At 49.1% G+C, this 24,923-nt stretch overlaps 1 protein-coding gene across 2 annotated transcripts in view; it reads left to right on the top strand.

Moving 5' to 3' along the window:
* Positions 1–24,923, top strand: part of LOC310666023 (unconventional myosin-Ie-like) — a 53,824-nt gene that overhangs the window by 14,896 nt on the left and 14,005 nt on the right. For both annotated transcript variants that reach the window (XM_083416495.1, XM_083416496.1), the window contains exons 2-17: positions 1,121–1,258; positions 2,935–3,024; positions 5,443–5,537; positions 6,175–6,262; positions 8,674–8,763; positions 10,186–10,317; positions 11,406–11,540; positions 15,286–15,418; positions 15,970–16,166; positions 17,903–17,983; positions 18,416–18,502; positions 19,388–19,474; positions 20,768–20,935; positions 22,504–22,589; positions 22,929–23,010; positions 23,328–23,434. In XM_083416495.1, the coding sequence (XP_083272621.1) occupies positions 1,121–1,258; positions 2,935–3,024; positions 5,443–5,537; positions 6,175–6,262; positions 8,674–8,763; positions 10,186–10,317; positions 11,406–11,540; positions 15,286–15,418; positions 15,970–16,166; positions 17,903–17,983; positions 18,416–18,502; positions 19,388–19,474; positions 20,768–20,935; positions 22,504–22,589; positions 22,929–23,010; positions 23,328–23,434 (1,796 nt within the window). The remainder of the gene's footprint in view (positions 1–1,120; positions 1,259–2,934; positions 3,025–5,442; positions 5,538–6,174; positions 6,263–8,673; positions 8,764–10,185; positions 10,318–11,405; positions 11,541–15,285; positions 15,419–15,969; positions 16,167–17,902; positions 17,984–18,415; positions 18,503–19,387; positions 19,475–20,767; positions 20,936–22,503; positions 22,590–22,928; positions 23,011–23,327; positions 23,435–24,923) is intronic.

Raw genomic sequence — 24,923 nt, 5'->3', positions numbered from 1 at the left:
GACGAAGAGACTCGCAGAACGGATTCTTTTCGTCTTGCGAGGCACCACTGTATATCATTTCCCAAATTTTTAAAATTACCTTACAACCCCACCACATATGATAAAATGTCCCCTCCTTTTCCTCATCTTCCTGTTTTCCTATTCTTTCAGCCCTTTATTTACAGTGATGAGGACTAGAACAGGGGTCAGTAAGGCCCACGGGCCCAAAGTGGCCTGCAAAGGTCGTTTGACCAGCCCACGAGCTGCCCCTGAACTGAGCTGCCCGCTTGCGCTCTGTGCTAAAACAGCGCAGCGCGGTGTGGGGACTTGCTTCTGCGGCGCTGGAAATCACATTTGCGCATGCACAGACACCGAAAATCGTGTCTGCGCACACATAGATGCCAAAAATCGCGGACAGGCCCGCAATCTGGCCCACAAAAGGATCTCCGCGGGACCGATCTGGCCCAGGAAAGATAAACCTTGCTGACCCCTGCAGTGGTGTAGCGTGGGGGGTGCAGGGGGGGCTGGGCGCACCGGGCGCAACATCGGGAGGGGCACGCTCGCACTCGCAGCTCTCTGCCCCCTGCTAAAATCCATGGGTTAGGGGGCGCAAATTACTTGCCTTGCCCCGGGTGCTGACAACCCACGCTACGCCACTGGATCCCTGGACTAGAAGCTTACTTACAATACTGAGCTAGATGAATCAGCGGTCTGGCTCGGTTTAAGGTGGATTCCTCTGTTTTTGTTATGCACTGAATTTTTGAGGCTGGACGTTTGTGGTTTATTTTCACTGGCTTTTAAACAACTTCATTATTCTCACACTATGTTGTATTTACTTGTTTTCTGCCTCAGGAATATTTGTCCCCTTTCAAGACAGCGTAAAAATATTTTTACTGCTACTAATAATAATGTTTTAGATAACATTAAATTACAACATCATCCTTTGCAATTCTTTCCCTCTGTGTTCTTTTTGGCACCAGCAAGATTTCTTAAAGATCTTTCCTGTTTTGCACCTTTGCTGGTATTGTTTTTATGGTGTCTTGATCGCTAGTGCGCTTGCCGTCCTGGACTCCTTTTGGGGGAAAGGATGCCTGGATATAATTCAATAAACACAGCTGTTAATAATACTCTCCTTCCCCAGGTCAGCAAAGAGCGGTATCACTGGCAGACCCAGAATGTCAAGCAGACTGGAGTGGACGACATGGTCCTGCTGTCCAAGATCAATGAGGATGCCATCGTGGAGAACCTCAAGAAGCGTTTTATGGACGACTATATATTTGTATCCCTTTACACGTGTTGGGCTTTTTTGTGGGGAGGGCCCTAGTCAGCCTTGAGTAAAGGCTCCGACCAATTTATTTGGGGGGAAGAATTGAGGTGAGGACCCTCTTTTTCCTTTTAAATGTACCGTATTTTTCACTCTATAAAACGCACCAGACCACAAGACGCACCTAGTTTTTGGAGGAGGAAAACAAGAAAAAAATAAATCTGAACCTCAGAAGCCAGAACAGCAAGAGGGATCGCTGTGCAGTGAAAGCAGCAATCCCTCTTGATGTTCTGGCTTCTGGGATAGCTGTGCAGCCTGCATTCGTTCCATAAGACGCATACACATTTCCCCTTACTTTTTAGGAGGGAAAGGTGAGTCTTATTGAGCAAAAAATATGGTAATCAGCAAGTCCAGGGCAGTTATGACAGGATTCTGGCATAAATGCCTGCAGAAATTTGCCGATATCTGCTTATTTGTGTCCGGAACGGAAATTGATCCAGAGAATGCGATGGGCGTTTGCTGCAGTTAACAGATTGTGGTTGGATCCTGACAAGACAGAAGTACTGTTTTTGGGAGACAGGGGGCGGGCAGGTGTGGAGGACTCCCTGGTCCTGAATGGGGTAACTGTGCCCCTGAAGGACCAGGTGCACAGCCTGGGAGTCATTTTGGACTCACAGCTGTCCATGGAGGTGCAGGTCAAGTCTGCATCCAGGGCAGCTGTCTACCAGCACCATCTGGTACGCAGGATGCGACCCTCCCTGCCCGCAGACTGTCTTTCCAAAGAGACACATGCTCTGGTTATCTCCTGCTTGGACTACTGCAATGTGCTCTACGTGGGGCTACCTTTGAAGGTAACTCGGAAATAACTAATCCAGAATGCGGCTGCCAGATTTGGTGACTGGAAGTGGCTGCCGGGACCACATAACACCAGTCCTGAAAGACCTACACGGCTTCCAATATGTTTCCAAGCACAATTCAAAGTGTTGGTGCTGACCTTGAAAGCCCTAAACAGCCTCGGCCCTGTATACCTGAAAGAGCATCTTCACTCCCGTCGTTCAGCCCAGACACTGAGGTCCAGCTCTGAGGGCCTTCTGGTTGTTCCCTCGCTGCGAGAAGCCAAGTTGCAGGGAACCAGGCAGAGAGCCTTCTCAGTAGTGGCGCCCGCCCTGTGGAACGCCCTCCTGTCAGATGTCAAGGAAATAAACATCTGACTTTTAAATGCATCTGAAGGCAGCCCTGTACAGGGAGGTTTTTAATGCTTGAGGTTTTAATATTTTGTTGGAAGCCGCCCAGATTGGCTGGGGCAACCCAGTCAGATGGGCGGCATATATATAATATAATTATTATTGTTGTTATTATTATTTATGGCATTAAATACTGCCCTATACCCGGAGGTATATTATTCCATCTGCAAATGATATTTCATCGGTCGGGTTTCCGGCCCTCCCGCCATTTGCATTGCAATGAACGAGTAGAATAATGCAATGGCAGCATAATTAGTTCTGTAGATTATGTCATTTCACCACAGCGAGTCAAATAATGGAGAAGGTCCGGGTTGTCCTTTGGCCTGATCCAGCTTCAAGGCTCTGGCTGTTTCAGCTGGGAGGGAACCTGCTGGATTTGACTGCTCACTGAATTGCTTGCCCATCCTTCCCTTGTTCCTTGACCCTTGACTTTCAAAACATAAAAAGACCTACATTGGTCCTGTCCTGATTTCCGTGAACCCCTTCAAACAACTGCCGTACTTCACCGACCGCGAGATCGACATGTACCAGGGGGCGGTAAGTGACTAGTTTGCCTTCCTTTTGTTTATGCAGCTGCCGTGGTGGAGAGTGCCCCTGGGCATGTGCAGAGTCCCGCTCCCCCTTCCAGTGACACTGGCTTCGCCAGCTTCCCTCAAAGCAACTATTGAGATCTGTCATTTGTAGGAATTCCATTTTTCTGAGCCTTGCACTGACAATTAAATGGGAAACATACATTGGCTCCCAGTACATTTCTGAGCACAATTCAAAGTGTTGGTGCTGACCTTTAAAGCCCTAAATGGCCTCAGTCCAGTAGACCTGAAGGAGCGTCTCCACCCCCATCATTCTGCCCGGACGCTGAGGTCCAGCGCTGAGGGCCTTCTGGCGGTTCCCTCACTGAGAAGCCAAGTTACAGGGAACCAGGCAGAGGGCCTTCTTGGTAGTGGCACCCGCCCTGTGGAACGCCCACCAGATGTCAAAGAGACTTTTAGAAGACATCTGAAGGCAGCCATGTTCAGGGAAGCTTTTAATGTGTGACATTTTAATGTATTTTTAATCTTTGTTGGAAACCGCCAAGAGTGGCTGGGGAAACCCAGCCAGATGGGCAGGATACAAATAAAATAATAATAATAATAATAATAATAATAATAATAATAATAATAATAATAATAATAATATTGTCGAGGCAGTCTTGGATTAGAACAGGGCAGGGGAATATCTGTGCCTTTGCCCCACCCCGATAGTGACTCCCCCTATAGGTTCCCCAGACCCATCTCAGAGTCTCGGCTAACCCAGGAAAGCTCTTTTGAATACCAAAGCAGCAAAAAGACATTCTGTGTCCCGCGCCAGGCAGTCAGGTGGTCAGCTTCCCCTGTTGTATTCCTGCCTGCTGTGCTGCTCCTACCTTCCAGAACGGGAAGGCGAGGAAGGTGGGAGCTGGCCTGAAACTCTGCTGGAGCCTGGGAATGGCTTCCTCTTCTCCAGTGACGCTGCGAAAGCCGTGAGTCAAAGGAGGAGCGTGGCCACACTCACAGAGTTGTGCAACTGGAACCTCGGCGCCCAGTCAGAAGTGCCATTGATTTGCCTTGCCCATCTGACCCACATGGAGGTCTGCTTTGCTCTGGCACTGCCATCTAGTGGCCAGTGGGCGGACCATCCCCATTAACAGCCAGCTGTAGGGAGGGAGATTGATGGATGGATAGTAAAGGTAAAGGGACCCCTGACCATTAGGTCCAATCGTAACCGACTCTGGGGTTGCGGCGCTCATCTCGTTTTACTGGCCCAGGGAGCCGGCGTACAGCTTCCGGGTCATGTGGCCAGCATGACTAAGCCGCTTCTGGCGAACCAGAGCAGCGCATGGAAACGCCATTTACCTTCCCCCCCCGGAGCACTACCTATTTATCTACTTGCACTTTGAGGTGCTTTCAAACTGCTAGGTTGGCAGGAGCAGGGACTGAGCAATGGGAGCTCACCCCATTGCGGGGATTCGAACCACCAACCTTCTGATCAGCAAGTCCTAGGCTCTGTGGTTTAACCCACAGCGCCACCCACATGGATGGATAGATAGATATTAAAATGTTTCACAGAATCATGGAATTGTAGGAAGGGACCCCTTAGGATAGCAATCCTTACCTAAGGAGCCATGTGGCTGCTTTTCAAAAAGCTCTGTTTTGCTTTTCTTTTCTTTTTCAGGTTTTAATTTGCTCTTGCTGTTTTTCTGCCTTACTCTGTTCCGCTATAACTATTTGTCAGGCTCAAGTTGTATTTATATTTCATGCACGAATTAGTTTTTTAATTCGCATATTTGCACACGCATCCCAAAACACTTTGGCGGCAGAGCAATTTACAAATATTTTAAACGGACTGCCACGAATCGGCAGAGCTGTGCAAATAACTTCTTATTATTTGGTGGGATCCGGCTAAGTTCTGCTTAGAGAAGACACGGTGAAATGAAGGGACCTAAGTTTGTTCTGTTGGTTTTTGCGCTCCCCAAAAGAGCATGTATAAATGAATGAATGATTGCTGGTGGTGATGTTGAAATTCCTCTAAATCAGGCATAGGCAAACTCGGCCCTCCAGATGTTTTGGGACTACAACTCCCATCATCCCTAGCTAACAGGACCAGTGGTCAAGGATGATGGGAATTGTAGTCTCAAAACATCTGGAGGGCCGAGTTTGCCTATGCCTGTTTTAGAGGAATTTCAACATCACCACCAACATTCATTCATTGTGTGGGATTAAACGAGAAGGGTGGGGGAGAAGCCACCTTGAGATATAAAAGCAATAAATAAATAAATTCTCCAGGTAGCCATTTTCATGCCTGTGTCATTGCCGTGATGGGAGATCCCCCCCCCCCGAAGGCCCTTTGTTACCTAGAACTTAAAATACCTTGGAAAGCAAAGGTTTCCTGGAAAATAGGATAATTAAAGGTCTTACGTGGGCCATTTCTTTCTCACAGGCGCAATATGAAAACCCTCCCCATATCTATGCTCTGGCTGATAACATGTACCGGAACATGTTGATCGACGGGGAGAATCAGTGCGTCATTATCAGGTAATGTTACATGGACAGAAAGGGTGGTGTTGATACGGTGAAAGGTTGTGTTGTTTGGCGGCTTTTAGATTAGAAAAAAAGGTGGCATAAGCAGTGGGGGAGATGCATGATATTTGTAAAATCCTGCGCAGGGTGGAGAACTGGGTAGGGAAATTTGGAAGGAGGGGTTGGTAAAGATTTTTTATTTCATTTTAGAAATTAAATATATAAAACAAAGAGATGACAGCCAGGCAGAAATTGAAATATGGGGGGGAAAGACCCACTACAAAATAGGCACATATAATCTGTGCTGTTGCAGAGAGGTTAAAATGACAAAGTCACGAAAGCAAAAAGCAAGACTAAATGTTGTCTGCAGATGAAGAATATTAGCATTATCTGACTATCAAGTCTAGTTCCCGATTTGATGATGGTTTGAAAATGATAGTTCTCTTGCATATGTAAGAAAGGAATGCCAAATCATATAAAGCGTGCCTGCAGGTTCTAGTCCTTGTCAAAATCTCAAATCATACGCGGTTTTCTCCATAATAGCTATATTCCAGTGTGATTGGTACCAAGTGTCTGGTGTATGATTTTAGTACCTCTCTTTGGAACTAAACCCTTCTTAGTTCCTTGATATCTTCCTCTCTTTGTGTTGTAGTGGGGAGAGCGGCGCCGGCAAGACTGTAGCAGCCAAATACATCATGGGCTACATCTCCAAGGTGTCTGGTGGAGGCCCCAAAGTGCAGGTATTAAACCACATTGGCTAAATTTCCCTACCCCTGTTTCCAAACAGTGATGCTTAACATGAGCCAGTTGCATGATGCAGCAGCAAAAAAAGCTAATGCTATTCTGGGCTGTATCAACAGAAGTCTAGTGTCCAGATCAAGGGAAGTCGTAGTCCCACTCTGTTCTGTCTTGGTCAGAGCACACCTGGAATACTGTGTCCAGTTCTGGGCGCCACAATTCAGGAAGGATGTTGACAAGCTGGAACATGTGCAGAGGAGGGCGACCAAGAGGGTTAAGGATCTGGGAACCAAGCCTGATGAGGAATGGTTGAGGGAGCTGGGTATGTTTGTCCTGGGGGAAAAGGAGACTGAGAGGAGATGTGATAGCCATCTTCAAATATCTTAAAGGCCGTGTCACGTGGAAGATTGAGCAAGCTAGTTTCAGGTGCTGCTGCTGCAGAGCGGAGGGCCCAAACCACTGGATGTAAGGGACAGCAGAAAAAGAATCAGATTAAACCTTGGGAAGGACTTTCAGAGGGTAAGGGGGCAGATTCCCTCGGAAGGTGGTAGGCTCTCCTATATTGGAGATCTTTAAGCAAAGGTTGGGTGGCCATCTGTGGTGGATTGTCACAGTCCGGTTCACGGGTGATCGAAGTCCCGGCTGAGGACGTCGGGACCGGGGGCAAGATGGCGGGGTGGGAGCAGGAACGAGAAGCCAGAAGCCAGGGGTCCGAGGGTCGAGAAGCTGGGAGCCACAAAGTCCAGGGTTCGAGGGTTGAGAAGCAGGGAGTCACGAAGTCCAGGGTCCGAGGGGCGAGAAGCAGGGAGTCACGAAGTCAAGGGTCCGAGGGTTGAGAAGCAGGGAGTCACGAAGTCCAGGGTCCGAGGGTTGAGAAGCAGGGAGGCACGAAGTCCAGGGTCCGAGGGTCGAGAAGCAGGGAGTCACGAAGTCCAGGGTCCGAGGGTCGAGAAGCAGGGAGGCACGAAGTCCAGGGTCCGAGGGTCGAGAAGCAAGGAGTCACGAAGTCCAGGGTCCGAGGGTCGAGAAGCAAGGAGTCACGAAGTCCAGGGTCCGAGGGTCGAGAAGCAGGGAGTCACGAAGTCCAGGGTCCGAGGGTCGAGAAGCAGGGAGTCACGAAGTCCAGGGTCCGAGGGTCGAGAAGCAAGGAGTCACGAAGTCCAGGGTCCGAGGGTCGAGAAGCAGGGAGTCACGAAGTCCAGGGTCCGAGGGTCGAGAAGCAGGGAGTCACGAAGTCCAGGGTCCGAGGGTCGAGAAGCAAGGAGTCACGAAGTCCAGGGTCCGAGGGTCGAGAAGCAGGGAGTCACGAAGTCCAGGGTCCGAGGGTCGAGAAGCAGGGAGTCACGAAGTCCAGGGTCCGAGGGTCGAGAAGCAAGGAGTCACGAAGTCCAGGGTCCGAGGGTCGAGAAGCAGGGAGTCACGAAGTCCAGGGTCCGAGGGTCGAGAAGCAGGGAGTCACGAAGTCCAGGGTCCGAGGGTCGAGAAGCAAGGAGTCACGAAGTCCAGGGTCCGAGGGTCGAGAAGCAGGGAGTCACGAAGTCCAGGGTCCGAGGGTCGAGAAGCAGGGAGGCACGAAGTCAAGGGTCCGAGGGTCGGGAAGCAGGGAGTCACGAAGTCCAGGGTCCGAGGGTCGGGAAGCAGGGAGTCACGAAGTCAAGGGTCCGAGGGTCGAGAAGCAGGGAGGCACAAAGTCCAGGGTCCGAGGGTCGGGAAGCAGGGAGTCACGAAGTCCAGGGTCCGAGGGTCGGGAAGCAGGGAGGCACAAAGTCAAGGGTCCGAGGGTCGGGAAGCAGGGAGTCACGAAGTCAAGGGTCCGAGGGTCGAGAAGCAGGGAGGCACAAAGTCCAGGGTCCGAGGGTCGGGAAGCAGGGAGTCACGAAGTCCAGGGTCCGAGGGTCGAGAAGCAGGGAGGCACGAAGTCAAGGGTCCGAGGGTCGGGAAGCAGGGAGTCACGAAGTCAAGGGTCCGAGGATCGGGAAGCAGGGAGTCACGAAGTCAAGGGTCCGAGGGTCGAGAAGCAGGGAGTCACGAAGTCAAGGGTCCGAGGGTCGGGAAGCAGGCAGTCACGAAGTCAAGGGTCCGAGGATCGAGAAGCAGGGAGTCACGAAGTTACCAATCGGCCTCACCTGTGCGGCCGCGCCTTGCCTCTCCAGAACAAACTTAGGAAGGCCCCAGTCCTGCGAAGCCCTACTGGTCACAGGGCCTGGTTCCTGCACGCACTCCTGACATGGATGCTTTAGTTGAGATTCCTGCATTTTAGTGGGTTGGACTAGATGCCTCTTAGGGTCCCTTCCAAGTCTATGGTTCTGTGATGTTAATTGAGAGGGGGCTCTTGCGGGCCTCAGGCAATTGTAAGCAAAGGAGCTGTACCAGATTTAATGTCAACCCCCCCCCAACCCCATTTCCACCTCAGCACGTGAAGGAAATCATCCTGAAATCCAACCCTCTCCTGGAGGCATTTGGGAACGCCAAGACGGTTCGGAACAACAACTCGAGCCGATTTGTAAGTGTCTGCGAAGCCAAGGCGGGAGATCTGTTTGTGACATGTGGGCTCTCACTGGGAGGTTTGGCTTTCCTGGCCGCTGACACCGACTCCATGAGGCCTAGAAACTCAGCAGTGTCATTTCAAAAGCGGAAAAGCAAAACACAAATGGGCATTCTGGGGAAGCTGAATTTTTAGGTCCCCAGTAAGATGAGAAGGAATTGTGGCTTACAGACAGTCCTGTCTTATTTCTGTGGCCCCTTTAGTTAGTCACCATCTGAGATAAAAGACATTTGCCAACAATCCCCTCCTTTCAGATGCATGTTTGACAACTATTTACTCCCCAATGCCTTTTCTGACTGATATTTTAAATTGTCGTCGATGGATTGTCTTCTTTTGGTGTTATTTTAACTGCATGAGTATCTGTGTGTGCTTTATACCTCCTTTTTTTCCTACACCACTTGTCATCATTTATAATGTGAGCAGTTTATAAATTTAAAAATCTGAAGGAGCGTCTCCACCCCCATTGTTCTGCCTGGACACTGAGGTCCAGCTCTGAGGGCCTTCTGGCGGTTCCCTCCCTGCAAGAAGTGAGGTTACAGAGAACCAGGCACAGGGCCTTCTCAGTGGTGACGCCCGTCCAGTGGAACACCCTGCCATCAGATGTCAAAGAGAAAAACAACTACCAGACTTTTAGAAAACATCTGAAGGCAGCCCTGTTTAGGGAAACTTTTAATGTTTGATGCATTATTGTATTTTAATATTTTGTTGGAAGCCGCCCAGAGTGGCTGGGGAAGCCCAGCCAGATGGGCGAGGTATAAAAATAAATTTATTATTATTATTATTATTATTATTATTATTATTATTAGCAGCATATAAGAGAAAAGGTCACCCTTTAACCCAGAGGTAAGGAATATCCGTGGGCCTCCCAAGATAGGACTCTGACTCCCATCATCTCTAGCTAGTCTGTTTAGGGGTGATGATGGGACTTGTCCTTCACCAACATCTGGAGAGTTGCTCAGGTTCCCAGTTCCCTTCAAGACTCTCCTGGCTTCAGCGAAAGGAACCTGAAGCCTCCGGAGCGCAGCGAGAACTCGCGCTGCACTCCGAAGACTTCAGGCGGCTATCCCTGAAGCCTGGAGAGCGAGAGGGGTCAGTGCACACCGACCCCTCTCGCTCTCCAGGCTTCAGCGAAAGCAACACAAAGCCTCCGGAGCACGGAGAGAGCGCTCCCTCTGCGCTTTGGAGGCTTCGCGTTGCTTTCGCTGAAGCCAAGGAGCCTGCATTCACTCCATAGGACACACAGGAGGGGGGAAAGTGCGTCCTATAGAGCGAAAAATCCGGTATTTTGTTTGCCAATGCAACAATGATTGGGGCTCGGGGGGTGGTGGTGGTCTCGGGAAGCGTCATTCTAATGGAGTCCCCTTCTTGTTTGTCCTCCAGGGGAAGTATTTTGAGATCCAGTTCAGCCGGGGCGGGGAGCCCGACGGAGGCAAGATCTCCAACTTCCTGCTGGAGAAGTCGCGTGTCGTCAGCCAGAACCCAGGAGAGAGGAGCTTCCACATCTACTATCAGGTGATGGATCAGGCCCAAATTATCTTACGAGAAGAGGCCAGAGGGGTACATATGTGTGTGTGTGTGTGTGTGTGTGTGTGTGTGTGTGTGTTTCGGTGTCCTTCAGAGCTAAAACTGGCACCCCCAAGCATCAGGGGTGGCACTTGGTGGCCTCAGTGGCATCCCCGAGCCACACCCCTTGCCAGCTCGGCTTCGTGGCCTCAAGTGGTTTATCCTGGAAAACCTAGCTGTCAACGTTTCCCTTTTTTAAAGGGAAATTCCCTTATTCCGAATAGGATTCCTCGCAACAAACGGAAAAGTTATGCTGGAAAAGGGGGACAATGCCACTGCTCCACCATACAATGCCACTGGAGGTTTGCAGAGTTTTTTGAACTCTTTTTCAATTTTATTTTTATTTATGCTTTTCAGATGTATACATTTCACTGGTTTTGCAATCGTTTTGACATTTCGAAATTTGACTTCCTTCCCCCTCTTCCTGCTGTTCCTTAAGTTTATTTTTAATATCTTCTGCATATCCAAATTAACTTAATTTGTTCATTTGTTCATCTACTTTAAATATATACTCTGATGAAACCCCAGGTTATTACAAGAATCCTGCCAGTGCTGTTATCGGTTTACAATTTAGCTGTAAATATTCAATAAACCATTTCCATTGTTTTATAAAAAGTTTGTTAGCTTGATCTCTTATTCTTCCAGTAAGTTTTGCCATTTCTGCATATTCCATAAGTTTTTGTATCCATTCTTCGTTTGCCGGGACTTCTTCCTTTCCATTTTTGGGCAAGTAACATTTTTGTCGCTGTAGTAGCATACATGAATAAGCTTCTGTACAGTGGTTCTGTCCCTATAATTCCCAAGAGAAAAGCTTCTGGGTGTTTTTTTTTATGAACATTATTTTAAGCATCCTTTTCATTTCATTATGTGTCATTTTTTGAACTCTTAAGACATTTGTGCTGTTCTACATTATAAGGCTGCTGTAAAGGGTTTGCAGACTTGAGAGGTTTCTTGAGCTCTTAACACGTTTTGCATAGAAACAGTCTCATTTTGTTTATTAATTACCTCTTCCCTTTCCCTTCCCCGCCTCACTGCAGCTGCTGGAAGGAGCCAGCGCAGAGCAGCGAGAAAATTTGGGTATCACCACTCCAGATTATTACTACTACCTCAACCAGTCGGCAGCTTACAAAGTGGAAGACGTCAACGACCACCAGGAGTTTCAGGAGACGTTGGTACGAAACCAAGGCTTTTAAATCATCATCCTCATTTCATAAAATTTATAGACCTCTTGTTCGTAAAGTGGGGTGTGGGGGGGAGCCCTTCAAAGCAGAAAATATTATCCGTTAAAAACAACTATTTAAAACATTCGAAAGATTACTTAAAGCTGTTCCAAACCAGATTAAAAGACATGTCAACATGGGTCTGGAGAGAGTTGCCTGAACAAAATTGTTTCTAGCTGGTGCCGAAAAGAGTTCACTGAAGGCCTGATTTCAAGAGGCAAGGAATTCCACAGTGTGGATGCTGGCACACTAAATGATCGATTTCTTGCAACATGGAATGAGTATCATGGCGCCAGTTCTATACTTGCTGTGTTTGATGACCTGTGTGTTTTCTGAGGTCACTCAGCTAGAATCCAGGCGCTGAGCGCTCAAGAAACTGTGGTCAGTCTACTTAGAGGACAAGAATTTCAGGGGACCTAGACCCAGGGGCGGAGCAGGAGGGGGCGGACCGCCCCAGGTGTCCTCTCTGAGGGGGGTGACATTCGGCGTGCTGCCCGCCCACGACTCCTGCCTACTGCGAGCCGTCGGTGGAGGGGGGATTAGTTTTGCCGCTTTTTGCCACTTCGTTTTGACAGCTGCACGATCCTGGGCTGCTGGAGAAGTAATACAGTACAGTGGTACCTCGGGTTAAGTACTTAATTCATTCCGGAGGTCCGTTCCTAACCTGAAACTGTTCTTAACCTGAAGCACCACTTTAGCTAATGGGGCCTCCTGCTGCTGCCGCAGTGGCGTAGCGTGGGGGGTGCAGGGGGGCCGGCTGCACCGGGCGCAACATCTGGGGGATAGGGTTAGGGGGCGCAAATCCACGGGTTAGGGGGCGCAAATTACTTGCCTTGCCCCGGGTGCTGACAACCCACGCTACGCCACTGTGCTGCCGTGCCGCCAGAGCACGATTTCTGTTCTCATCCTGAAACAAAGTTCTTAACCCGAGGTAATATTTCTGGGTTAGCGGAGTCTGTAACCTGAAGTGTATGTAACCTAAGGTACCACTGTAATATCCAAGGCAACACGATGACCAAATACAATGATACGATATCAATATACACTCTTTATATAATATGAAATATATGAAATCATATAAACAGAAAACTTAGGAATTTCTGAGGATCACAAAATATGCACTCTTAATGGATTCTCTTGGAATCATAAAACCAAATAAACATAAGTCTTATAAGTCTCTGAAAGTCTTTGAAGACTATGTAAGTCTCTGAAAGAAGCAATGTATCAGATTCTTATCTGGCTGTAAACCTTATTTTATGGCGTCTAACACTGCTGAAGCAGTTCACAAACAGACGTTGTGAACAGTGATTCCGGATATGCCCACTGTTTCGTGGAATTCTTCTTCAGCACAGCAGAAGGTTACAGAAATGCTTCATAAACTATAAAAGAATATTAAAACAATGACCTTCGTATGTATGGCAGCTACAGTAAACCCAAAATATTATGAACTATACACATAAACTATAATGTCAAAATAATGTGAAATAAAACCAAAGATACATACCCCATCTTTATGGTGAATGGAAAAGTATAAACAACAATTGCTATGGAGCAGTGGTCAAAAAGTTATGTAGTTACTGCTACTGACCAGATGTGAGCAAAGATATAAAAAGCCGACCCCAGGTGCAGCTCATAACAAGGAAATTGAGTTTAAAGGTACAGTGCAGTAACGGACAGAAAATAAAGAATCAAATGGAACAATGGAGATCCAATTCAGAATTTGCAACACAGGGGTTAAATTGTTTGGCGAAGTAATGCAGGCAGGTGGGGAACGGGAATGAGGCAGAGGACCCAAACCCTGCAACCACTAAAAAAAAGTTCAACGGCTTTGGCGAAGCCTCCCCTAAAAAAACTTTGGTCCATCCTTCCTCCTGGCAATGACAATGTGTAGATCACAGCCAGTCTTTTTATACTGTGAGTAGATCACAGTCTCTTGGGAGTCCAACTAGATTTCAATGGGGGGGGGGGCGTGTAACAAGAAATTTTTCACACCGGGTACCACCTGACCCTAGACAGCATCTTAAAAAGCAGAGACATCACCTTGCCAACAAAGATCTGTATAGTCAAAGCCATGGTTTTCCCAGTCATGATGTATGGAAGTGAGAGCTGGACCATAAAGAAGGCTGATAGCCGAAGAATTGATGCTTTTGAATTCTGGTGCTGGAGGAGACTCTGGAGAGTCCCATGGACTGCAAGAAGACCAAACCTCTCCATTCTGAAGGAAACCAGCCCTGAGTGCTCACTGGAAGGACAGATCCTGAAGCTGAGGCTCCAAGACTTTGGCCACCTCATGAGAAGAGAAGACTCCCTGGAAAAGACCCTGATGTTGGGAAAGATGGAGGGCGCAAGGAGAAGGGGACGACGGAGGACGAGATGGTGGGACAGTGTTCTCGAAGCTACCAGCATGAGTTTGGCCAAACTGGGAGGCAGTGGAAGACAGGAGTGCCTGGTGTGCTCTGGTCCAGGGGGCCACAGAGAGTCGCACACGACTAAATGACTAAACAACAACAAGAACAAAGATCACAGTCTCTTGGGAGTCCAACTAGATTTCGGGGGGGGGTGACAAGAAATTTTCTGTACAGGGTACCACCTGACCTTGCTACGCCACTGCCTAGACCACCCCCCCCCCCCAACCAGCATGTCTTCCGGGGGTTACCCACTTTCTGGGTTGAAAGACGTCTGCCTCACTCTCTCCTAATAACTGAGCCCAAAGGAGTTACCTGGTGGAGTTACCGGAACGCTGAGAAATTCAGGACCTCTTCCATTCACTGAGTCAGTTGCGCTCTTCCAGCCTAACCAACCTTGCGGGATTGTTGTGAAGATAAAATGGGAGAAAACTGCATATAGTCAGGGCCGGATTTAGGTTTGATGAGGCCCTAAGCTACTGAAGCTAACGGGCCCTTTATATGTCCAGCTGTCCTTAGCCAACAACAAATTGTTGCTTTTTTTTTGTTGAACATATGCTATATGGTAATTTATGGACCTCATAGGTATCTCAAGCCATTTGCACGTGTTGCCCTGCCACCAGTCCATGCAGAATGTAGGCACCCTATATATTGTTGTTGTTGTTTGGTCGTTTAGTCATATCTGACTCTTCGTCTATATATAGAAAGGAGCAAACCAGTGATATTTCAGGGAGCAGGCTAGCAGGCGGGGCCCATGACTTACATCACAGGAGCCTACACAACACAAAACACGGTTGCTGTATGTAGGTTTTATTTTATTTGTTTTTTATCTTATATTTTGGAAATGTTCATCCAGGGGTTTTTTTTCCCTTTAATTTTTTTGGGGGCCCCCAAGAGAGCTGGGCCCTAAGCTATAGCTTGCTTAGCTTATACGTGAATCTGGCACGGCATATAGTAGTACACTGAGCTCCTTGAAGGAAATGCAGAGCACAATTTTTCAAAGCACAAACCAGTAAAATTAATGAAAATACAACCAAGAGAATATTTTTTCCTCAAGGGGGAGAAAATATTGCACATGTATCCCCTGAAGGAAAGGGAGTTGGCACATGACGAAGAGACACGTAGCCCATAATTTTGACAAGTCGCCAGGTCCCCGTTTTTCTTCTTTAGAGGTTCCCCTTTGGTACGGACTCCTTTTCACAGAATTGCAGAGTCGGAAGGGGAACCCAGATGCCATCTAGCCCCACCCCACTGCAATGGCATCTCTTTCTCTCTCTCTCTCCCGTCTCCAGACAGCCATGGATGTGGTGGGCCTCTCGGGGGAAGAGCAAGCCTTGGTGCTCCAGATCGTGGCCGGTATCCTGCACCTGGGCAACATCACCTTCCGGGAGTCGGGCAATTACGCCATGGTGGAGAGCGAGGACTGTGAGTTGTGGGGCTGGCAGCTGAGGGGTTTCAGCAGCGACTGGTTCCCCTTGGGTGGAAGGCAAGGGAGGAAGGCAAGGGAGTCCCAACAGTAGGGGGCGCTGGTTTCAGTTGGGTGGAAGGCAAGGGAGTCCAACAGTAGGGGGCGCTGGTTTCAGTTGGGTGGAAGGCAAGGGAGTCCAACAGTAGGGGGCGCTGGTTTCAGTTGGGTGGAAGGCAAGGGAGTCCAACAGTAGGGGGCGCTGGTTTCAGTTGGGTGGAAGGCAAGGGAGTCCAACAGTAGGGGGCGCTGGTTTCAACACTTGCAACTTCCTCAGGAAAAGAAACCAACAACTGTCGTTTTGTTAAGAGTGCTTCCCCCCTCACAGAGCTACAATTCCCAGATTTCCCTGAGGGGGACGAGCAGCCCCAGCACCCTTAGCAAACTACAGTTCCTAGGGTTCTTCGTGGGGAAGCCACGACTGTCTAAAGCAGGGTGGCAGTGCTCTAAAGGTGTGCCGCGAATCTGGCCTGAAAACAACCGTGGCAGCCAAGTCCCCTCTCTCCCCCAGTCCTGGCTTTCCCATCGTACCTCTTGGCCATCGACCAGCAACGCCTCAAGGAGAAACTGACCAGCCGGAAGATGGACAGCAAGTGGGGCGGGCAGCAGGAGGTGATTGACGTGACGCTGAACGTGGAGCAGGCCAGCTTCACCCGGGACGCCCTCTCCAAGGCCCTCTATGCCCGCCTCTTCGACTTCCTGGTGGACGTGAGTTTCGGGGCTGGGCATCCATGGAGGTGGGTGGGTGGACATTTTGAGAAGGTCCTGTTCCAAAGACCCACTTGGGTGACCGCATTTGTCACCTGGGTCTCCAGCCTGCGGCGATTTGACTTCCGTCCAAACACGTGGTTTAAAAAATACAGTAAAGGTTCACTCTCTATGCTAGCATTTGATTGACGTTGGAGTGAGACTGAGTTGAGAAATAAGACTAAGAGCACATACAGTGGTACCTCTGGATGTGAACGGGATCCGTTCCGGAGCCCCATTCGCATCCAGAAGCGAACGCAACCCAATTCACCACTTCCGCGTATGCGCGTGATATCATTTTGACTGTCTGCGCATGCGCGAGCGGCGAAACCCGGAAGTAACGCGCTCTGTTACTTCCGGGTCGCCACAGCACACAACCTGAAAATACCTATCCCAAAGCTACTTGAACCCGAGGCACTACTGTATTGATATAGGAATGTATTAGATAATATGTAAATAAATATACAATAATAAGAGTACATTCATTTGTAAAAAAGGGATATACAATGGGAAAGACAAGAAGTCTAGTGTGTTGGTATGTATATGCTTTTGGGGGGGGAATTTGTTTTTGTTTTTTTTCCTTCTTTTTTGTTTCATTTTCTTTCTAGGTATATAACATTTGTATATAATTTTTGTATACACGTTGGAAATCATATTACAGTAAGTCCTGTAATGTAATATGACAATGTTTACTGATGTAATATAAGAATGTTAACAAATAAATAAAATTCAAATTAAAAAAAAAATGTGGTAAGACCTGAGTGTCTGCATCTTTTAAAACCATCTTGTGTGGCTTTAAAAGAAGATTGGACACGATTCACGGCGGCTAAGGCTGCCGGGGACCACTAGCAGCAAAGGCTGTGTTTTGCTCCGTTGACAGAGGCAGGATTCCTCCTAATAATACCAGTTGCTGGCAATCTGCTTTGTCTCTCTGGTCCTGCTTACGATTTTCCCTTTGGAGGCATCTGGTTAGCCACTGCGAGAGCAAAATGCAGGGCTGGATGGGCCCGCTTTGGGCCTGATCCAGCCGGCTCGTCTTACGTTCTTAGTCTACTGCTTCTGTTTTCAAACACTTCCTTTTTCAAGTCCTCCCTGCAAGTAGAAAACAAACATGGCAAGGTATTAGAAGGATTCATCCTGATGCGTGAGATTTCTACATGCAGGGAGTTTTAAAATTATTATTATTATTCATTCAAAAAATGGACACCTCTTGCCTGCCAGGTGAGGTGTTGCCACGAACTGTGCTGCCTCATTTGGATAAACGTTCAGACCAGGCCTAAGCAGTACAGCTTGGTGCTGGGTACCAAAATGTCGCCCTGGTCTCCCAGGTCCTAACCTAGCACACTAACCACTGCGCTACACTGCCTGTGATGTAGCCTCTTACACAAACACACCATCAGCACCATCATACTTTACCTCTGGCTGCAATACCCAGCCACTTGCAATATTATTATTTTTTAAAAAAAGAAGATCCCAATTTTCCAACTCCTGAATGGTTGGATCGTAGGTGATGCCTGAAAACGGAGCCATGTTTGTGCAAATCACTACTCTCTGCAGGTCGCTGTTGCTGCGAGCAGAGGACCCCTGCATGCTAAGTCCGGGTTATTTAGATTTGATTGTGAAAACTTGGCTTATTTCACGAGATCTGCCCTCCTTCTCCCTCTTCCCTTCTGTCCCCTGCTCTTATTTGCTCTCAGGCTGTCAACAAGGCCATACAGAAAGACCGCCAGGAATACAGCATCGGGGTTCTCGATATCTACGGCTTTGAGATCTTCCAGGTAATATAAAAAAAGGAAGTAGCAGATTCCCCTGAAATGTGGGGCACAGCCCTCCTCCCCACCCTGGGCAGCTTCCAATAAAGATTAAAAATACATTAGAATGCTGTGCACCCACCATTAATTTCAGGGGTTTCTGCTTGAGAAACTGCTCTGCCTTCCTGGCTGCCTTTTCCCCCCCAGGAAAGGAACCAGCAAATATAATAACTAAATAATATATATGCATATCGATGCACATTTTTTCTGCAAGCTGGAGGCAGGCGCAGAGACCCAGGGATTGTTCTGACTGAGTCTCGCTGGTGGAGGGTTGAGAAGCTGAGGTCAGGGCAGCGATGCCCAACATTTCTGTCCCCCCGCCCCAACCCAAATCTCCGACTTCCCCTCCTGCGACTCTCGAGTTCTTCCTGACAGCCCCTTCTTTCTTCCTCGCTGCAGAAAAACGGATTCGAACAGTTTTGCATCAACTTTGTGAACGAGAAGCTGCAGCAGATTTTCATCGAGCTGACGCTGAAGGCTGAACAGGTGAGAGAGACCAGCGGTTGTTTTTTCTGAGCCACTTGGTTTTCGTTCGGAAGTGAAACAGACAAGAGATCTCCCTAATTGATTGGATCACACCCCCCCCTCTTAAATAGATTGCGGGTTCTTTTGAGCTGGTCCTGTGGCTCGTTTTTCAATGGTGCATAGCGACTCATTTCCAGATGAGTGTTATATCCCCTACAGGGAATGTCCACATTACAGCGATCATTTACAGATGTCGTCAGCCTCCACCTCCCATCAGTCCCAGCCACTGTGGGGATGATGGGAGTTGTAGTTTGGCAGCATCTGGAGGACCATCCCTACTCTAGGTAAAGGGACCCCTGACCATTAGGTCCAGTCGTGGCCGACTCTGGGGTTTTGGCGCTCATCTCGCTTTACTGGCCAAGGGAGCCAGCGTACAGCTTCGGGGTCATGTGGCCAGCAGGACTAAGCCGCTTCTGGCGAACCAGAACAGCGCATGGAAACGCCGTTTACCTTCCCGCCGGAGCGGTACCTATTTATCTACTTACACTTTGACGTGCTTTCGAACTGGTAGGTTGGCAGGAGCAGGGACCGAGCAACGGGAGTTCACCCCGTCGCGGGGATTCGAACCGCCGACCTTCTGATTGGCAGGCCCTAGGCTCTGTGGTTTAACCCACAGCGCCACCCGTGTCCCATCCCTACTGTAGATAACGCCTATTGGCCAGTGTCCGTGATGTCATTCGCACATGGTCCCAGGAGCAGTTTAGTGATGATGGAAAGTGTGTGTGTGTGTGTGTGTGTGTGTGTGTCTGTTGTGCAAGTTTGGCCTGTTGTCCAGCCGCTCATTTGTTCCATCCCTTTCCCTGTTCCTCTTCTCCCCTCCCACAATCCCCCTCTTCCGACCCACAGGAGGAATATGTCCAGGAGGGCATCCGCTGGAACGCCATCGACTACTTCAACAACAAGGTTGTGTGCGACCTCATCGAGAACAAAGTGGTGAGTGGGGGAAAGTTGAAGGAGGAGCCTCGCCACTTCCTGCATCCCTGAACTGTCGCCTCTCCCCTCAAAGAACCCTGGGAGTTGTCGCTGGGCAAGGGTGCAGAGTGGCTCCTGTTACAGAGATCCTTCTGGGGGTGCAAGTTTACTTGGGGGGGGGGGGAATAGGGAAGAAAACACCAGAGGAAAAACAAGTCCATCAGCTTAGCAGTGGAATAAGCATCAATCAGTAAAGGTAAAGGGACCCCTGACCGTTAGGTCCAGTCGTGGCCGACTCTGGGGTTCCGACGCTCATCTCGCTTTATTGGCCGAGGGAGCCGGCGTACAGCTTCGGGGTCATGTGGCCAGCAGGACTAAGCCGCTTCTGGCGAACCAGAGCAGCGCACGGAAGCGCCGTTTACCTTCCCGCCAGAGTGGTACCTATTTATCTATTTGCACTTTGACGTGCTTTCGAACTGCTAGGTTGGCAGGAGCAGGGACCAAGCAACAGGAGCTTACCCCGTCATGGGGATTCGAACCACTGACCTTCTGATCGGCAAGTCCAAGGCTCTGTGGTTTAACCCAGAGCGCCACCCGCATCCCTTATAAGCATCAATACATCCATCTTAGTTTACAAATACAGATCAATATGTATGCCATCCAAATGTCCAAACAGGCATCCAAGCAAAAGGGGGGCGTGTATAGAGTACATCCAATTTGGTGGTCGTCGCGGCCTCCTACAGCAGCGAGTTCCACAGATTCACTCTGCGCTGCACGACAAAGTCCTTCCTTTTATTTGTCCCAGGGACTTTGGGTCAGTTGCCCTGCCTCGCAGGGTTGTTGTGAGAATAAAATGGAGAGGGAGAAGTTCGCACTCGGCACCTATGGGCTACTTTTAAAATGAGGCTGCATTTTAACCTGTATTTTAAATTGGGTTTTTCCCCCCTATTATGTTTTTACTGTAATTTTATTGGTGATAGCTGCCCTGAGCTCGGCTCTGGCCGGGGAGGGTGGGGTATAAATAAAAAATTATATTATTATTATTATTAATAATAATAATAATATTGGGGGGGAAGGGGGAAAACAAATGCAACAAGAATATATTAATACTACTGATGATATGAATATTATGTTATGTAATATCTTTTTTGATATAATTATACTAAAATTGTTAATAATTGTTAAATAATAATGATGTATCTAATATGCATATGTGCACAAACGAAAACAATCCCTCAATTAATTCAGCTCCTAGCCTCCTTTTATTTATTTATTTTCTCTTTCCCTCCTCTTTACCCTGCCCCCCACTCCCAGAATCCTCCGGGGCTGATGAGCATCCTGGATGATGTCTGCGCCACCATGCATGCCAAGGGCGAGGGGGCTGACCACACCCTCCTGCAGAAGCTCCAGACGGCCCTGGGGACCCACCCTCACTTCAACAGTTGGAACCAGGGCTTCGTCATCCACCATTATGCCGGGAAGGTCAGTGCCCCCCAGGAGGGGAGTCTGAGAGGGAAGCAGCGGGTGGGTCTCCCCTCCTCCCTCTTCCACGAAGCTGTGCATCTTTTTTGAATAGAGGTTGAATCCTGACAAGACAGAAGTACTGTTGGGCGGGCTGGTGTGGAGGACTCCCTGGTCCTGAATGGGGTAACTGTGCCCCTGAAGGACCAGGTGCGCAGCCTGGAAGTCATTCTGGACTCACAGCTGTCCATGGAGGCGCAGGTCAAATCTGTGTCCAGGGCAGCTGTCTACCAGCTCCACCTGGTACGCAGGATGAGACCCTCCCTGCCCGCAGACTGTCTCGCCAGAGTGGTGCATACTCTAGTTATCTCTTGCTTGGACTACTGCAATGTGCTCCACGTGGGGCTACCTTTGAAGGTGACCCGGAAACTACAACTAATCCAGAATGCGGCAGCTAGACTGGTGACTGGGAGCGGCCGCCAAGACCACATAACACTGGTCTTGAAAGACCTATACTGGCTCCCAGTATGTTTCCGAGCACAATTCAAAGTGTTGGTGCTGACCTTTCAAGCCCTAAACGGCCTTGGGCCAGTAGACCTGAAGGAGCATCTCCACCCTCATCGTTCAGCCTGGACACTGAGGTCCAGCTCTGAGGGCCTTCTGGCGGTTCCCTCACAGCTTAGTCATGCTGGCCACATGACCTGGAAGCTGTACGCCAGCTCCCTTGGCGTAAAGCGAGATGAGTGAAGCAACCCCAGAGTCAGCCACGACTGGACCTAATGGTCAGGGGTCCCTTTACCTTTACACCTGTGGGCAGCCGTTATAACACCACTAAAGGTAAAGGGAACCCTGACCATTAGGTCCACTCGTGGCCGACTCTGGGGTTGCGGCGCTCATCTCGCTTTACTGGCCGAGGGAGCCGGCGTACAGCTTCTGGGTCATGTGGCCAGCATTACTAAGCTGCTTCTGGTGAACCAGAGCAGTGCACGGAAACACCGTTTACCTTCCCGCTGGAGTGGTACCTATTTATCTGCTTGCACTTTGACGTGCTTTCGAACTGCTAGGTTGGCAGGAGCGGGGACCGAGCAACGGGAGCTCACCCCATCACGGGGATTCGAACCGCCTACCTTCTGATCGGCAAGCCCTAGGCTCTGTGGTTTAACCCACAGCGCCACCCGCATCCCTTGACCCAGAGGTATACTGAATCACAAACTATTGCAGAAAATTTAAAGAAATGGAAAGGCAGGCAGTTGGTGGCTGTCACTGCCACTGACTCGGGCAACAAGCAGGGAGTCTCTCCCGGCCCTGTCTGCAGATGCTGTCAGGGGTTGAAACTGGGACCTTCTACATGCCAAGCAGCTTCACTGACCACTGAGTTTTGTCTGCCCTTCTGCTAAAAGTAAAGCAAGATCCTGGTCCTCATGGTTCTGAATAAATCAGGAGGATGGGAAGCTGCTGCCTCCTGAGTCAGATCCTTGGTCCGTCCGGTTCAGTTCAGCATTGTGGAGGGCGGGGGACCCCTCCCCCCGAAATCTGAATGTAACTACAAAGTCCAGCAACCTGAGCCGCTTTCTTCCCGGGTGCTGCAGGTCTCGTACGACGTGAACGGCTTCTGCGAACGGAACCGCGATGTGCTCTTTACGGACCTCATTGAGCTGATGCAGAGCAGTGAGATGTGAGTGGGGCAGGGTGGGGAGAAAGGTGCCCCTCAAAAGCAAACCTCCAGCCCCCTTGCAACAAAAATTCCTTCCTGGGACTCATCTCTGCCCTGCTAGCATGTCCCTTTCAGATGGTGTTTCACACCTGGAAGCTGCAGGTTTGAATCCCAGCTGAGTTAAATGTCTCCTGGGCGATCCTCAGTCTTCCCCATCTGTAAAATGGGAAGATTTAAGCGATGTAAGGAGATGGTGTTCGAAAGTGGTACAAAAACGAAGACCTTTCTTTGGGGCCATGTGAGCCGTTTCCTACAAGGAAAATGATGGTCCTTAATGTTGTTTTTTCTTGTTGTCCAAAGCCCATTCATCCGAGATCTCTTTCCTGAAAACCTCAACGCAGAGAAGAAAGGGCGTCCCACCACAGCTGGCAGCAAGATCAAGGTAGTGTGGCTTGGCAGCGCATGTGGAGACAAGGAAAGTCCATAAGGGCTAGGATTCTCTGCTTTAAGAAATGCAGTTGTACAGCTGCTGCTATGTAAAACTGCAGCAGGAAAGGGAACAGAAAGGAAGCAAACATTGGCTCCATTTCCCCTGTCCTCTGGACCTGTCCCTTAGAATATCATGTGCGAGCTTGCTTATTTTTTCCTCCCTCCTCCCCATCCCTTTTCCTTTTGTGCTGTGACTCAAAAAAAAAAAATTAAACAGAGCAAAACATGTTCTTTTCTTTTCACCTCCTCTCCTCCTGGGAACAATTAAAGCGACAAGCCAACGACCTGGTCGGCACGTTGATGAAATGTACGCCGCAGTACATCAGATGCATCAAGCCGAACGAGACCAAGAGACCCCGCGATTGGGAGGAGAGCAGGTGGGGCAGCTGTGGGGCACATGGGGCCGATGGGGTGGGGTCTTCAAATCCGTTCCGGTTCTAGAGATGAAGAGGGGGAATGAGGGGAAACAGTACGGCCCCTCCAAAATGACACACGAAGAAGAACGAGTGTAGCTGCAGGCAAGGATGGTTTTTAAAGGGGATTTAATTAAATTTGAGGAGTCTTGGATTCCAGGCCGTTCAGGGGTGGGGATGGGACTTGTTGCTCACCAACATCTGGAGGGCTGCTCAGGTTCCCAGTTCCCTACTAAAACTGTCATAATAACAAGGACAGTGGTGTGATAAAAGGGATACTTAATCCTCCCCTACATTGATAAGTAATAAAAAGTTATTTCTACCCCGCCCATATGGCTGGGTTTCCCCAGCCACTCTTGGCGGCTCCCAACAGAATATTATTATTATTATTATTAATAATAATAATAATAATAATAATAATGAAGTGATAAAACATCAAATATTAAAAACTTCCCTAAACCTTCAGATGTCTTCTAAAAGTCAGATAGTTGTTTATTTCCTTAACATCTGATGGGAGGGCGTTCTACAGGGCGGGTGCCACCACCGATAAGGCCCTCTGCCTGGTTCCCCGTAACTTGGCTTCTCGCAGGGAGGGAACCGCCAGAAGGCCCTCAGAGCTGGACCTCAGTGTCTGGGCAGAACGATGGGGGTGGAGACGCTCCTTCAGGTCTATTGAGAAAGTGCCCTGGTATTCTGTTTTAAATCCCCTACAAACTTCTACCTGGGGTTAAAATGAGTCGAATGAACCCATTTCAACATGGCAGGAGTCACCAGCGTGGTGCCGGTGGGTTTCCTGGGAGCCACAAAGCTCCGTTTGCTCCCCACGCAACACACACTCGTTGCTCCCTTGGTTGGGAGGGGATGAGGCCAGATTCGTCTTGCGAAAATTTCACAGAATGGAAGGAGGAAGTGGGGGGGGGAGGGGCACTCTGTCCCGCTTTCTCTCTCCCCTCTATGGTCTGTCCGAGATGAATTCTTTGACCCAGATCTTTTGGAAGAGTGAAGGACAGGAGTGTGGCGTCTCTCTGTGGGTGGGGGCTAGGTCAGGGGGGAAGAGAAGCAATTTGGTGGGTGTGTGCCCACAGGACTCGCTCAGATACCCCTATGTGCTCAGTCTGAGGAGAATGAGCTTATGCAATATAATAGCTTTTTTTAAAAAAACCTCCATGTCCAAGAGCACTATACCCCTGAATGTCACAGACAGTAGTGACAAAAGAGAGCTTCTTAATTCCCTGTTGCCCATGAAACAAGGTCCTGGACGAGACAGACCTTCACTCGGATCCAGCCAAGGGGCTTTTTGCCTCTTCTGCTCTCTCTCCCGTAAATTGGGAGGGGAACCCCACTTTCTTCTCTGTGACATAGCCCAATCAGTTGTAACAAACAGCTCAATGGAACTTCTGTGCCCAGGCGCAGTCTATCTTTGAACAGCTGTTGCCAGAAGGCCAGGCAGTCT

The sequence above is a fragment of the Podarcis tiliguerta genome (assembly GCF_965153285.1).
Source record: "Podarcis tiliguerta genome assembly, chromosome: 16".
In the NCBI taxonomy this organism is placed as follows: Eukaryota; Metazoa; Chordata; class Lepidosauria; order Squamata; family Lacertidae; genus Podarcis; species Podarcis tiliguerta.
The sequence above is the reverse complement of the archived record's forward strand: the minus strand, read 5'-3'. Positions and strand labels throughout refer to the sequence as shown.